The 13314-nt window shown below is 36.5% G+C and overlaps 2 protein-coding genes across 13 annotated transcripts in view; one reads left to right on the plus strand and one right to left on the minus strand.

The window, feature by feature from the left end:
* CKAP2 (cytoskeleton associated protein 2) overlaps positions 1-6566 on the minus strand; it is a 55684-nt gene extending 49118 nt beyond the window's left edge. For both annotated transcript variants that reach the window (XM_049100813.1, XM_049100812.1), the window contains exon 1: positions 6448-6566. The gene's annotated coding sequence lies outside the window, so the exon portion shown is untranslated. The remainder of the gene's footprint in view (positions 1-6447) is intronic.
* Positions 1-11166, plus strand: part of VPS36 (vacuolar protein sorting 36 homolog) — a 44213-nt gene extending 33047 nt beyond the window's left edge. For 8 of the 11 annotated variants that reach the window (XM_025462375.3, XM_025462373.3, XM_025462369.3 and 5 more), the window contains 8 exons: positions 1534-1566; positions 1675-1752; positions 2376-2510; positions 3982-4047; positions 5533-5597; positions 6172-6256; positions 7147-7223; positions 7309-11166. In XM_025462375.3, coding sequence (XP_025318160.1) covers positions 1534-1566; positions 1675-1752; positions 2376-2510; positions 3982-4047; positions 5533-5597; positions 6172-6256; positions 7147-7223; positions 7309-7402 — 633 coding nt within the window. In that variant the 3' untranslated portion in view covers positions 7403-11166. The remainder of the gene's footprint in view (positions 1-1533; positions 1567-1674; positions 1753-2375; positions 2511-3981; positions 4048-5532; positions 5598-6171; positions 6257-7146; positions 7224-7308) is intronic. The other 3 variants (XM_035717830.2, XM_035717819.2, XM_035717837.2) reach the window with 3 other exon arrangements.
* Positions 11167-13314: the final 2148 nt, after the last annotated feature.

Below are 13314 nucleotides of genomic sequence, written 5' to 3' on the forward strand. Positions count from 1 at the left end.
TTGCTTTAATTTTATTGTAGGTAGTTTCTTTACCTATTTTTTAGATAATTGGCTAATTTCAAATTTTAGAATAGTAATACAGATAGAAGTAAGAAAAGTTTTTGTGTTTTATGATTACTTAAAATACAGGTAATTCTTCTAAGACACTAAAATATCTATTTTTTATGGAGTGTAAGCAGTGAGGCTAATTTATATATTCTGTATTCTCTGTGGACCCATTATTACTTTTAGCATATTTTTTCTATGAAAATGTAACAGTAAATAATGTGATTTACCGTATCCAATTTTTTAAAGTGTTGTCTTACTAGTTTTCTTTACACAGGTAAGAGAAATATATTAATATTTTGTATAAGAATAAGAATAGAAATGTGTAAAGCATGTTTTATTTTTGAAAACTAGGTTGGTGTGTGATTTGCCTTCCATTTTAGTGTTTAGAGTGACTTAGTTTCAGGGCTGGTGCCCAGAGTTTCCCACAAAAGGTTTCCTGCATCTGCTGGCTGTTGCTGATAAGAATCCAATGTTTAAGCCTTTTGTTTATCTGAGGAAATTCCTGTTAGGTGTGTGCACATTCCTCTTTGTTTTCAGTATTAGCCTTAGTAAGTTTGGCTATAAGAATTTTACACAACACTCTATTCTTTTAGCAAAATTCTTTTGCAGATGGGGGCTACTTTTCTGCATGTAATTAAGATGGGCATGAGCTAATCTGAATCCGTTGACCACTGTTCTATATGGACTAAAAAATTTTTCATTTAATGACAAGTTGCTTCATTGGTTTAAAAAGTAACATCTATGCACATCATTTGGAAGATGTTCTTCCCTGGAAGTATATTTTTGGTAATATGAAGTAAATTTTTTATAAGTATGTCTGAGTTTGAAGAAGACTTTGAAGTGGATATTCATTGTAGTAAATCAAACTATTGATGAGTTTTAAGTATGTTTTGGTGGCATCAATGTTTTTCTTTTGTGATATCCACTACATCCAAAGCTGCAGGTATAATCTGTTCAAGATTTAGAGGCTGATGTCTACAGTTCCAGTTGAATCACACCTGCTATCACACAAGATCGTAGGGCCCAAGGAAGTATTGTGGCAGCTGCACATTGTGGCAGCTGCACATTGCACATTGTGGCAGCTGCACACTGCCAGGAAAGCTTACAGACCTTTGATTCTCAACCTCCTATCAGGAAATGGTTTTGGGAAAAACCAGTGACAAATTTTCTTACTTGTGTGAAAGAACATTAAATAATATTTTCTAAACAATTTATTATTTATGTCACCTTTTGTTTAATCAATAATAACTTTTCTTTTTTAATATGTGAAAAGTTTTTCACAGTTTTGGAAAATTTATGGTTTCTTAACCTGAATTCTTGGAATAAGTTACATTTATTATTACTTATGTGAAAATTTATATAAATTGATATTTGTAAGAGATTTTCAAAAATCTTTATTCTAAGGAAGAAACTAGAGTGCTTCATTACTTTAAAACATTTTAATTCTTTAGATAGATTCCAACAAAAACTCATTTCTCATTTCAGGCTTTTGAAGACCTCAGCAAGCTAATGGTCAAGGTATATGTGATTTGTACCTATTGAATTCTTACCAGTTATGATATGGGTTTTGTTAACAGACACTTTGGGGACATGATTTTTTTCAGTCTTTTACTGTTCTCTTGACAGGCTAAGGAAATGGTGGAGTTATCAAAATCAATTGCTAATAAAATTAAAGACAAGCAAGGTGACATCACAGAAGATGAGGTAAATAGGCTGCTTTTTTAAGGCATTAGAAACCAGATTAGACAAATAACAGTGATGTTTTGGTAGTTAGCAGTTTCTTTTTAATGTAGATTTCTGTTACGGATTACAGATCTATGAAAATATTAAAGAAAAAGTCAACCATAAAAACTTGGTTGGTTCCAGTAGGATTAAAAGATACTTCAATACCTTCTCTTAGAGTGTGGAAAAGAGAGATATTGAAATAAGTAAGGAGTGGTTGTTTTATACACATCCATACGTTTGATATTTATTTCATTAAATTTGTCTACAATCTGGTCACAGCCATTATCTTTCCTAAGTTTTTGGCTATATCATTTGGTTGGCATTAAATTTATCACAGTTGTTACGTAAACAACTTCTTACACCAAACTTGTGAAGTCAGTAGAGTATGAGACATAAAGACAGGAGAAGGAAGAATAATTAGTTTTATGCAGGGAACTACTAGAAATGTACTTTTTAGAGTTTACACTATAGAAACAAAGTAGAAGAAATGGATGGATATGGAAATAATTGAGTAGAATTGAATTTATGATAGAAAGATTGTTAGGGTAGAGAGACTAATGCTGCTTATTTGTCTTTTTGTGCACTTTCTTCTCTCATTATAGACCATCAGGTTTAAATCCTATTTGCTGAGCATGGGAATAGCTAACCCAGTTACTAGGGAAACCTATGGCTCCGGCACACAGTACCACATGCAGCTGGCCAAACAGCTGGCTGGAATACTGCAGGGGCCACTAGAGGTAAAAACAAAACCTAAGTGATCTTTTTCAGCTGTGTTAAATTATTTCCAAGTCATCAGAGATCTTAACACGAGTTTAACTCGTTTCCTAGTGTGACTCCTCTTCAACCACATGTTATTTTTTTCTTTCAGGAATATTAAGTTAGTTTGGTATACTTATTAGTGGATTTTGTTGTCAACATCTAGATTGTTTTCAATTTCCATTTCAGATATCTGTAACTTTGATAGGAAGTTTTTCTTATCTCTTGTTTTCGAAAGGAAATATATGATTTCTAGATGCTTACATATATTCCTATATATCTAATCTTCATATAAGTGTACTATTTCTCATTTCACAATACAGATTAATCTTCCAACATTACTCAGGCAATCAAAACTTCATTTATTAAAACACTTACATTAAGAAGTATTTCTGTCAGGACAAAATGGAGTATAAAGAATCCCTGCATGTCTCTCATCCAAATTCATGTGTAAGCAGCCTCCACTCAAAATTACTTTAAGGCAGTCCCAGACATCACATCACTTTGTAAATTCTTCAGTATGTAATACTGAATTATCATTCAAGACATAATTAAAGATGCCTTTAAATGTAATTATAATCCCATTTCACACATGAAAAGTTAGAATAGTTTTTTAATGTTATCATATGTCTGATTTGTATTCATATCTCTCACAATTAGTTCAAATCAGGATACATTGCTTTTGGTTGATTTGTCTCTCAAGGCTTTTTAAAAAAATTCCATGGGTTTTTCCTTCTCCTCCTATCTCTTTTTTCTCTTCCATACAATTTATTTATTGAAGAAACTAGTGATTTATCTTATAGTGTCTCAGAGGGCAACCCTCTCAGGTCCCCTCCCTCTTTGGGGAGCTTTGAACTGTTACTCAATAAACTTTATTTTGCTGCCCACCACACACACAAAAGAGTGTCTCAGAGTTTGGATTTTATTGAATTGTATGTTAACATACTTCCCTGCCCCATGTATTCCTTAGGTAGACTGATAGTTCTACCTAGAAGTTCCTTTTTTTTTTTTTTCCTGACAGATATTTCATAGAGGGTTCTGTGCATTTCCATCAGGAGGTACATAATGTCTTGTCTTTGTGATGTAACAGCAGGCAATAACAGTCAGCATCTAGACCTGTTACTTCATTTGGGGTTACAATGGTGATATTCCTATTTAATTCCATAATTTCTTCATTTATTAGTTGTAATAACTTAAAACATTTAAATACACTTGTTGTAGAGGCTCTCTTTTCATTTAAGTGAATGTTAAAACAATAATTATGATGTTAAAGTCCAGGTATTGAATTTGAAACACCTCATGTATCTGACTGGGTTTTCCAGTGTGTAAATTTAGTTTTTGAAGACTTCTTAGAACGTTTTATGATTCCTGATTCCATTCTGATTATGATTTCTGTTAAGAAATGCTACCTGGTGCCAATTATAATACTTTTAAATTTTCATATTTTAACAGGAACGAGGGGGAATAATGTCACTCACGGAGGTGTACTGTTTAGTAAACCGAGCTCGAGGAATGGAAGTAAGAATAGAGCATTCATATATTCTTTAACTAAATATAGACTTTCTTAATATAACATAAATTCCCCAAAGCAAATACAGTTTGAGGACGGGATGAGAATATACAAACTATTTGGAAAGCAGTATGGTGTAGTGAAAAGAATCCTCTGCTGCCTTGGGATCTAGGAGGAAGACTCTGTCCTTTGTTTTGCCGGTGATGTGCTAAGTAAACTGGAGTAGCTCACTTAACCTCCCTGAGACTCAGTTCTCTTACATTTTAAGCCAGGATTTGGACTGTTACCTTCTGGCTTTAATATTCTCTGTGTGTTTTGTAGTTAATTAGATTGTATCTGATGCCATCCAGAGTACTGGATGTTACCTATGCTGGACTAACTGGGTTGGATGCAGGTTGCCTGTAGAGAAACGGGGAGAGCTGCCCCTCTCCTCTGGCTCTAAAACAGCAGTGGCTGTTCCCCAACATTCCTTGTCCCTTCACACGTACATGTCCTTGGCCCCCAAGTTCGGATTCATGCACTCTTCGTGTCCGTTAGTCAAACATGGTTTTGTGGTGTCAGCTGTCATCTCTCTGCGATAGTTCATAGATATGTCTTTCCAGTGCTCCCCACAGTCCCAAGTTGAGCCTCTGCTCTGTTTTTATTTGAGCAGCCGTCCTGACTGCCATTGGCAAGTACTGACTATTTCCCAGACACTCTGCACATGTTACCCCATTTGTCCTCCCAGTAACTCAGTGAGGTAGCTGCTCTCACTCTCCCATTTAGGGCATAATACGAGGATAAGGAATTTGAGGCTCAGAAAGATTAAATTATTTGACCAAGGCTGTGCCTGGAAACAGTGGTTTGACAGGCATTTGGACAGGCGGTCGGTCCTAGCTTTGAAGCCGTTCCGTGTGATTCAAAGTTATACTTGTCAGCCACCACACTGGGCTGACTCTTTAAGATTGCCTGGTCTGGAAGGGTGGCTACGAGCTAGCTACATGTGACATCTGGGACCTTGAAATACAGTTAATCCAAACTAAGATGTGCTGTAAGTGTAAATTACCAGCTTTAGAGGACTTGGTACAGAATAAAGGAATGTTGAATATTCATAATTTTTATATTGATTATATGTTGGCATTTTACATTGGTGGGTTAAATAAAGTACATGTATTGTAATCAATTTCACCTTTTTCTTTTTATTAGATTAATACAACACCTAGAAAATTTTAAATTATGTATATGGTTTCATTGTTTTCTGTAAGCACTGCTTTGCTTCTTTGTTAATCCTTTTTGCCTTACAGTGATTAAGCCACCTAAAATCCTTAATAAATTATAATTTTTATATTTTTATTTAAAAAAAATTTTTTAAATAGACTCCATGCCCAAAGATCAAGTCACAGATAAATGATATTTGTTAAATTTTCTCTTCTGTTTTAGTGATCATTATAATTATATAGCATCGCTCTATTAATTTGCAGTGTAAACTGGATTATTTTTTTTTTTCCTATTAGTTGCTCTCACCAGAAGATTTGGTGAATGCATGCAAGATGCTGGAAGCGCTAAAATTACCTCTCAGGTAAAAGAACCTCTGCAGGAAGCCTGCTAACTAGAGCCACTATTCCATACAGAGTAGACAGGAAGGTCCTGCCAGGCCTGCCGTCTACGTGGTGAGCCAACATATTGCCCCTCTAGGAATTAAATGAGCAGAATTCACTTGTCATCCTAGCTTCCCTCCTTGTTGGGGCTATGCATGAGCTGAGGGGCCAGTAGCCCAACTCTTATTGATTTGGGGGCAGCGAGATAAGAATGTAGGCTTTTCCTAGAACATGAGAATAACCAGCCCTTCTGCTAGACATTGTGTGTTAGTTTCTGGAGATTTAAAAGTACAGATGTTCAGTTGTGAATTATTTTTTCTTCTCTTCAGGTTAAAAAAAGTGCCAGACATATTTTTTTTAGCATATGGATTATAGTTCATACTTTTATTAAATGTTTATTCATGAGCATTTTAGTTATGCTATAGTTGCTTGTGGTTATGTTTTAAACATTGCCCCCATACTTGGGCATAAAAGAAAGCACAGGATATTTGCACCTCTTTAGTAGTTGAAGATCCTAGATATTCACAGCTTTGTTTTCCCATCTGTGATTTTTAGGCTCCGAGTTTTTGACAGTGGTGTCATGGTAATTGAGCTTCAGAGCCACAAAGAAGAGGAAATGGTGGCCTCAGCCTTGGAGACAGTATGTGAACCCTGTTTCCTCCTCATCAGTCTGCCCACCAAGATTTGAATGCTTAGCAACTCCAGAAACAGGATTTCCTTTTGAATTTAACTTTACTAAAAAGTCATGTTTGTAGACCCAATTAAAAACACCTATTATTAACAATACTAAATACTAATTAAAATTACGCTTCTAAAGCTTTTAAAACTTACCAAGGAGAATTGAAATTTATGACATACTATCTTTTTGTTTGAAGCTCAGTCTTGCAGACAGGTTTTTAACTTTGTTAATCAGAATATTACCCTTGACTGAACTTTTTCTTTCAGTGACACCTACATAAGCAGTATTATATAACATCACAAGTTGTTTTATGAAATCATTGCTTCAAAAAATATGACAAGCAACTGTAGTTTACTGGATTTTACTGCTATTACTCATTAGGATACTTGAAATATCCCTTCATAGACTCTGTGGTGACCGTATTTAATTTAACTAACTCATACATTTTAAACTAGATGAAAACCTCAGGACTATAGATATTTCTACCATTTATTTTATGTTAAATCTATATATAAGGTTCTTTTACTGGAACATGCAGTATGCACTCTGAGAATTTGTTATCTGTTCTTTTTCAGGATGTCAAAGTTCTAGGGTTCAGTACAGTGCCTTTGTTACACTATAGAAGGCTTCATGATATTTTAGGCTCTACTGTATTTTTCTCAGTCCTGGAACGTTTGTAGAATTAAACATTAGTGAAAAGATTTAGTTCTATAGTGAATATTCTTTGTATTTTACTAGGAAATCCAGTAAATTGTATCCTGAGTAAACTGGTAAACACACTCTCCCTAGGTTAGTACCTAATTTAGTGTCTAAGTTACCACTTTTTTTTTTTCTTGTTATGTTTCTGTTAGGTTTCAGAAAAGGGATCCCTGACATCAGAAGAGTTTGCTAAGCTGGTGGGAATGTCTGTCCTCCTAGCTAAGGAAAGGTAAGTGAGATCCTTGCTCTTCATTAGAATTATATTTGTATTTCTGAATGGATAAATGATTGTGGATTTCCGCCTTGATTCCTAGGTTGCTTCTTGCAGAGAAGATGGGCCACCTTTGCCGAGATGATTCTGTGGAAGGCTTGCGGTTTTACCCAAATTTATTTATGACCCAGAGCTAAGGGTTTTATATTTCAAATACTTCTTGTTCATATACTTGTATCACGTAGAATTTGTAGGACATTGAGCTCAGAGTAAACCCTGATAATCTGAGAATTTCTGGAATGTTATACTATAATATAAAACCCTTTTTAAAAAAATTTACTGATTGATGAGACAGAGAGAGAGAGAGAGGCAGAGACACAGGCCGAGGGAGAAGCAGGCTCCCTGCAGGGAGCCTGATGTGGGACTCGATCCCGGTCTCCAGGATCACGCCCTGGGCCGAAAGTCGCGCTAAACCACTGAGCCACCTGGGCTTCCCAATATAAAACCCTTTTAATTTCTCCCTAAATATTATGATCCAGGAAGTTTACTTAGGATAAATATAGAAAAAATACAGAAAACTGAATGCCACTATGATTTTGAAATCATGCTACAGGGATCCCTGGGTGGCGCAGCGGTTTGGCGCCTGCCTTTGGCCCAGGGCGCGATCCTGGAGACCTGGGATCGAATCCCACGTCAGGCTCCCGGTGCATGGAGCCTGCTTCTCCCTCTGCCTGTGTCTCTGCCCCTCTCTCTCTCTCTCTCTGTGTGACTATCATAAATAAATTAAAAAAAAAAAAATTAAAAAAAAAAAAGAAATCATGCTACAGTTGATAGAACCTTCAGAGTTTAACTTGAAATATGGTGGCTTTTAACTTGATATGACCTTTGTTTTAAAAAAAAAAAAAAGAAGAAGAAGGGAGTTTAGTTAATGGGGGAAGAAAGAAGTTGCATGTTTGGACAGGCCAGATCATTTTTCTGGTGTGACTAAAATTCATTGAATTATAAACAAAGTTTTTCTCTGCATCAAATGTGCCCATTTTGGAGGGGCAGGGCTCACGAAGCAAGTCATACCTACAATGTAGTTTGAGAACTGATGACATTGGAACAGAATATGAAACTGCAGAATGGCATATGAGGCTCCTTTCCTAAGGGCTTTTCTTTAGAAGCAGTCATAAGCATGTCTTCAACAGATACTTTAAAAAAGGAGAGAATTGTATTTGACTTAATGTATGTGTGTGTGTGTGTGTATATATATATATGTATATATGGTCTGACTCATTTTTTTTTTTCAAGTGATGATTTCATGGCTGGCATTTAAAGAATGCAACTATCTCATTTTGTTTTAAAAATGCTGTGGATTTTGAAACTGAATTAACAAGCTATATAGACACGCCCAGAGATCTGATTACAAATTTGGAAAGTAGAGGGCTGAGAAATTCCCTAGGATTGTGTGGGTGAAGAGGCAGGGAGAACCTTTGAGTAGCTTAGGAACCTTGGTGCTCTTTGACCTCAAAAATCAAGGACAAGAATTGAACACCAATAAAAAATAAATTTATTATTTAAAAAAAGAAATCAAGGATGGGAACAAAGAAGGTAGACAAGTAATCGGTCTCCTTTTCCTACCCTTAAGGAGTTTAGTAAGGAGCTTTAAAAAATCTTTTTTGTTCCAGCAATATTTTTTTTTCTTTACCCCATACATTAGAAGTTGTGTAAAGAAACTATCTCACTGAAAAGTATTACCAAGATAACAAAAGCTGGCTAATGTTGGATGTAGACATTGAATACTATTTCTGACTTCCTGTGTTATTGCTAGCCAGCATATGGTGTGTTGGCATTGCCTCAAACTCAGGGATCCCACAGGGACAGAAGGGGATTCCCCCCACCTTTCCAAGACTGCTGAAAATAGAAAATAGTGATATTGTTTGGCCCAGCCTCCAGAAAGGATAGTGTCTGTATTGACTAGCAGACAATACAGACACTAACTGTGGTGACTAGCAGAACGGGATACCCCAACCCACACTCTGGGATCCTGGAGGTGTTGTCACCAAATGAGGTGAGGGTCACTGCCAGTGGCTACTACAAATGCCCTTTGGGGAAGTGGCAGGGATCCTCAGCTGCAGACCTAAGGGAATCCTAGCACTGTAGCCACCTATAGTCCGTCCCTGACCCCTGCCTGCAAAAGTGGCTGTTGCTGCTTCACATCCTCCAGTGTCATGGGAACATCTTGGCTGAGGCATCCTGCCTTCCTGCTTGTCTTCATTTACCAGACTTGTGGTGGATTCTATAGTGTGATGACAGAGCCCCCAATTTCCTCACTGCTCAGCCTCGGGTTTGTTTGGGAGGGAATCCAGTATCTGGCTGCTCATGTCTTTCAGGCCATTGTGTAAACTTGTTTGTGTGGCACTCCTATTTCTAGGTTGTACTCACACTGCTGTACACGCACATTCATGTACACAAGCACGCACACACGATATCTGTCTAGGGTTTTTTAAAAATTACAAAAGTAAATAATCTCTTTCAGCTGTTGGAATGGGTTGCAGCTAAGATTGTTTGAGCTAACTGGACTTAGCTCTTAGAATCTGGATTCATTATCGCACACTCCCCTGGTTCAACATACTTATTAACATTAGTATGACGACACATTAATAAAAATGGAGCAATCTAAATTGTATAAGGTGAAGTAAAGAGGAAGGAAAGTGACATGAATATATTTTGCAAATGGCACATTAATTAAAAAAGTATTATTTCACTGTTTTATTTTTAAAGCGGGCATTCTCCACGGTTTCCAGGCCTCTATATTTTTTATCCCTCCCCTGTTTGTTTGGTTTTTTTGCCAAATAAGGTATTATAAAGTTATGTTTAAATACAACCAATCAGGCCCTAAATGCAAAAAACTCATCTTGGTGCTTATCACTGGAATAATTATTATTTTTGCTCTTAGGAGCATAAATTTGTAGCTTTACAGTAATGGAATTTTTCTAGTCACTGTCAAAAATTTTTGTATATTGTACGAGTAAATATTGTTTTCAGGGTTAAATGATTGGAGTTGATGTATATAGAGTAAAATTACTGTAAAACTTTTACATGATTTTCCTTAACTTGGTGTTCTTTTCAAAATACTCTTTGAAAAATACATGAAAGTGATAAACCTTAATCCGAATAAGCTAATATGTTAAAATTTTTTTCTTTATGACCTCAAAATCTTACTGTTTTAGTTTTTTTAAAAGAATGGGAAATGGCTCTTGAACTGTTTTTTTGTTTTTTATTTTGATTCTTGATGTGAACTCCACTGTTGACTGACCTTGTGTATTCACATGAATGTACTATCTCATTCCCTATAACCAGACTAGCTTGAGCAGACATAGACTCGTCATGTCCTCATTCTCATTCTCTGCCCAGCAATCTCAGCATTTTCATTTTGATACAGTAGAGTCACACTCATAAGCTGGTTATATTTTTAGACTGTGCCTCCGAATTAAATCAAGCATGCTCAAAATTATCCCTGAAAATCCCATATTGCCAGTGAAGTTCTCTGTATAGTCTTACAGTTAGAATCCCTATAGAGTGATACACAGGTATGAATATATTATGAATATAGTAAGTATACTATATACAATACACAATAAAAACTACATAGCAACAGTAGACTCTTTTAACACCAATAATTAAACTTTAAATGTGTGTTTTGTTTTCTGGGCACTAGGTACGCTTGATTTTATGTAAATTTATTGCTAATTCCATGCCTTGTGATAGATCTAGAGTGTGAGCTCCACAAGGGTAAAGATTTTTATCTGGTTTGTTTGTGAATATATCCTCAGAGCCTAGAACAGGGCCCAGCACACAGTAAGCATTCAATAAATATTAACTGAATGAGTGAACTCTGATGTATATACCTATTTATAACCTGGCTCCATTTATCCTACTTTATCTGCCATTCAATTAAAAAAATTTTTTTAATACATATTGACTGTATGAGGAATTATGTGGGTCACTGGTTGGTTGGGGCAGGAGGGGGGGAGGGAGGAACAAAATGAATATGATACATCCTCTGCCTTTACCCTGGGGGCCTAGTTGAGGAAATAGACATGTGGACGATATTATCTGAAGAAAGAACGAAGTGCTTTTCATAGAAGCGGCACAAGTACTATGCTGTGCAAGGCAGAAGGAGGATCCTTCAGTCTGGATGGAGGGATCCAGACTGAAAGGCCTTGTAGGAGAGGAAGAGCCTCTTATACTGGGCTCACAAGGACCAACAGATTGTCAGCAGGTAGAAGGTGTTGGGTTAGGGCCACACAAGGTGTGCCCCTTCCTTTTCCTGGGGCCAACTTCCTTTGTGCAGACTTCCCTTTCTTTACTTTTTCCCATTCACTTACCTCCAGCCCAATAATCAGAATCATACTTTGCTCATTACCACCTGCTTTAGACAAATCTCTTTCCAATTCACAACTCTACTATTTCTAAACTCCATAATAATTATTATCTGTCACATTTGCCTGACTGTATTTTGTCTTGATGCCATAAGAAAACAGAGGAAATGGGTTTCTTTAAAGTTCAAGGACTGTCCTATATATAACAATCTTTGAACTCTCTTCTGGCCTCAGTCAATAATTGAACATGGTAGATTCCTAGTTACGTATTAACTGAATACGTGAGCGATTTTTGGATTATAATGTGTCATGAACTGACTCACAAACATAAATCTATGTCCTTTACTATCTGCCCAAGAGGCTTCTCAACCAGACTTGTTAGGGCTCAGCCTGTCTGAGATACTCTGTCTTATTCAGGTTCCATGACATGGGGCATATCCATGTTGTGGGAAGCACTCCAGAAAAGTCAGGTAGACACACATGTAAGATCTTGTTGTTACACTGTGAAAATTGGGTCATTTGTGTTCTTCATTGAGTCCTGATAATCATGAGTCACTTAAAGCTTTTCTCTCAGAGTATTATCTAAGGAAATAAAAGATCTCTCCATGTGTATAAAGGATACTGTCAAGATAGTGAACATGTTTTACACAATTTGCACAAGATCACTAGACCAATCACTGACCCAGAAAGAATTAAAGCTACCTTGACAGCAGCTTGTTTTAGTTAATTCCAACAAGAACATACCACTTTTCTTTGGGAAGCTTTTTTCCCCTTCATTTCTACGCTGCCTTCTTTTAGAAAAGATCATACTTTAAATGTGCAGAAGTACAGTTTGGCAAGAATTCTAATCAAGGCAAAAATGACCAAGTATCTCAATTATAGCTGTTGTTTAAAAAATGTCCGAGCACACTGATCCAGCCACTTGTACCTGTATTTAGGTCCTCCCCAAGTCCCAAGGGTGGGTTTCCAGGGAGAGTGTGTCTGAAAAATGAATGCAGAGCAAGTTGCTTTCTATATGTTTGACTTAATCACCACAAAACTTCGGTACCACTATTACATGCTTTTTACAGTGGAGGAAAGAAGGGATTAAAAGTGGTTGCCAAGGTTACTGAAGTAGGACTAGAATTAATTTTAGCTTTATCAAACTCCAAAGCACTCTACATTGAGCTTTTGCTTTCAAAAATGCCAAGAAGTGTGTGTGGCATATATTTGAAAAGAAATCCCAACCTGGGCTGATGAATGGACGTTGGACTAAATAATTCTGTCCCTGAAACCTTAGGTGGATTTCATTAGTACTTTCTAGTATTAATTATTGGACAATGTAAGTACGTGGCAAATTTGATACCTCTGATAACTCTGATAATCGAGTAATTGTGCCACCTTTTAGAAGATTAAGTGATAGATTCAAAGACCTGCAAATACTGTATTTTTAAGTCTTAAAAATTGAGGTAGAGAGGCGCCTGGGTGGCTCAGGCAGTTAAGTTTATGTCTTAGGCTCAGGTCCTCCAGGTGCTGGGATCAAACCCCCTATGGGGCTTCCTGCTTTGCAGGGAGGAGTCTGCTTCTCTCTCCTTCTCCCTCTGCCCCTCCCCACTGCTTGTTCTCTGTCTCTCAAATCTTAAAAGAATAAATAAAAATTGAGGTAAAATTTACAGTGAAATGCATAGATCTTAAGTTGGATGCCTTTTAACAAATGAATACTACATCCTTGTAACTCACACCACAGCTAATAGACCATAACT

This window comes from Canis lupus, chromosome 25 (assembly GCF_003254725.2).
Source record: "Canis lupus dingo isolate Sandy chromosome 25, ASM325472v2, whole genome shotgun sequence".
NCBI lineage: Eukaryota > Metazoa > Chordata > Mammalia > Carnivora > Canidae > Canis > Canis lupus.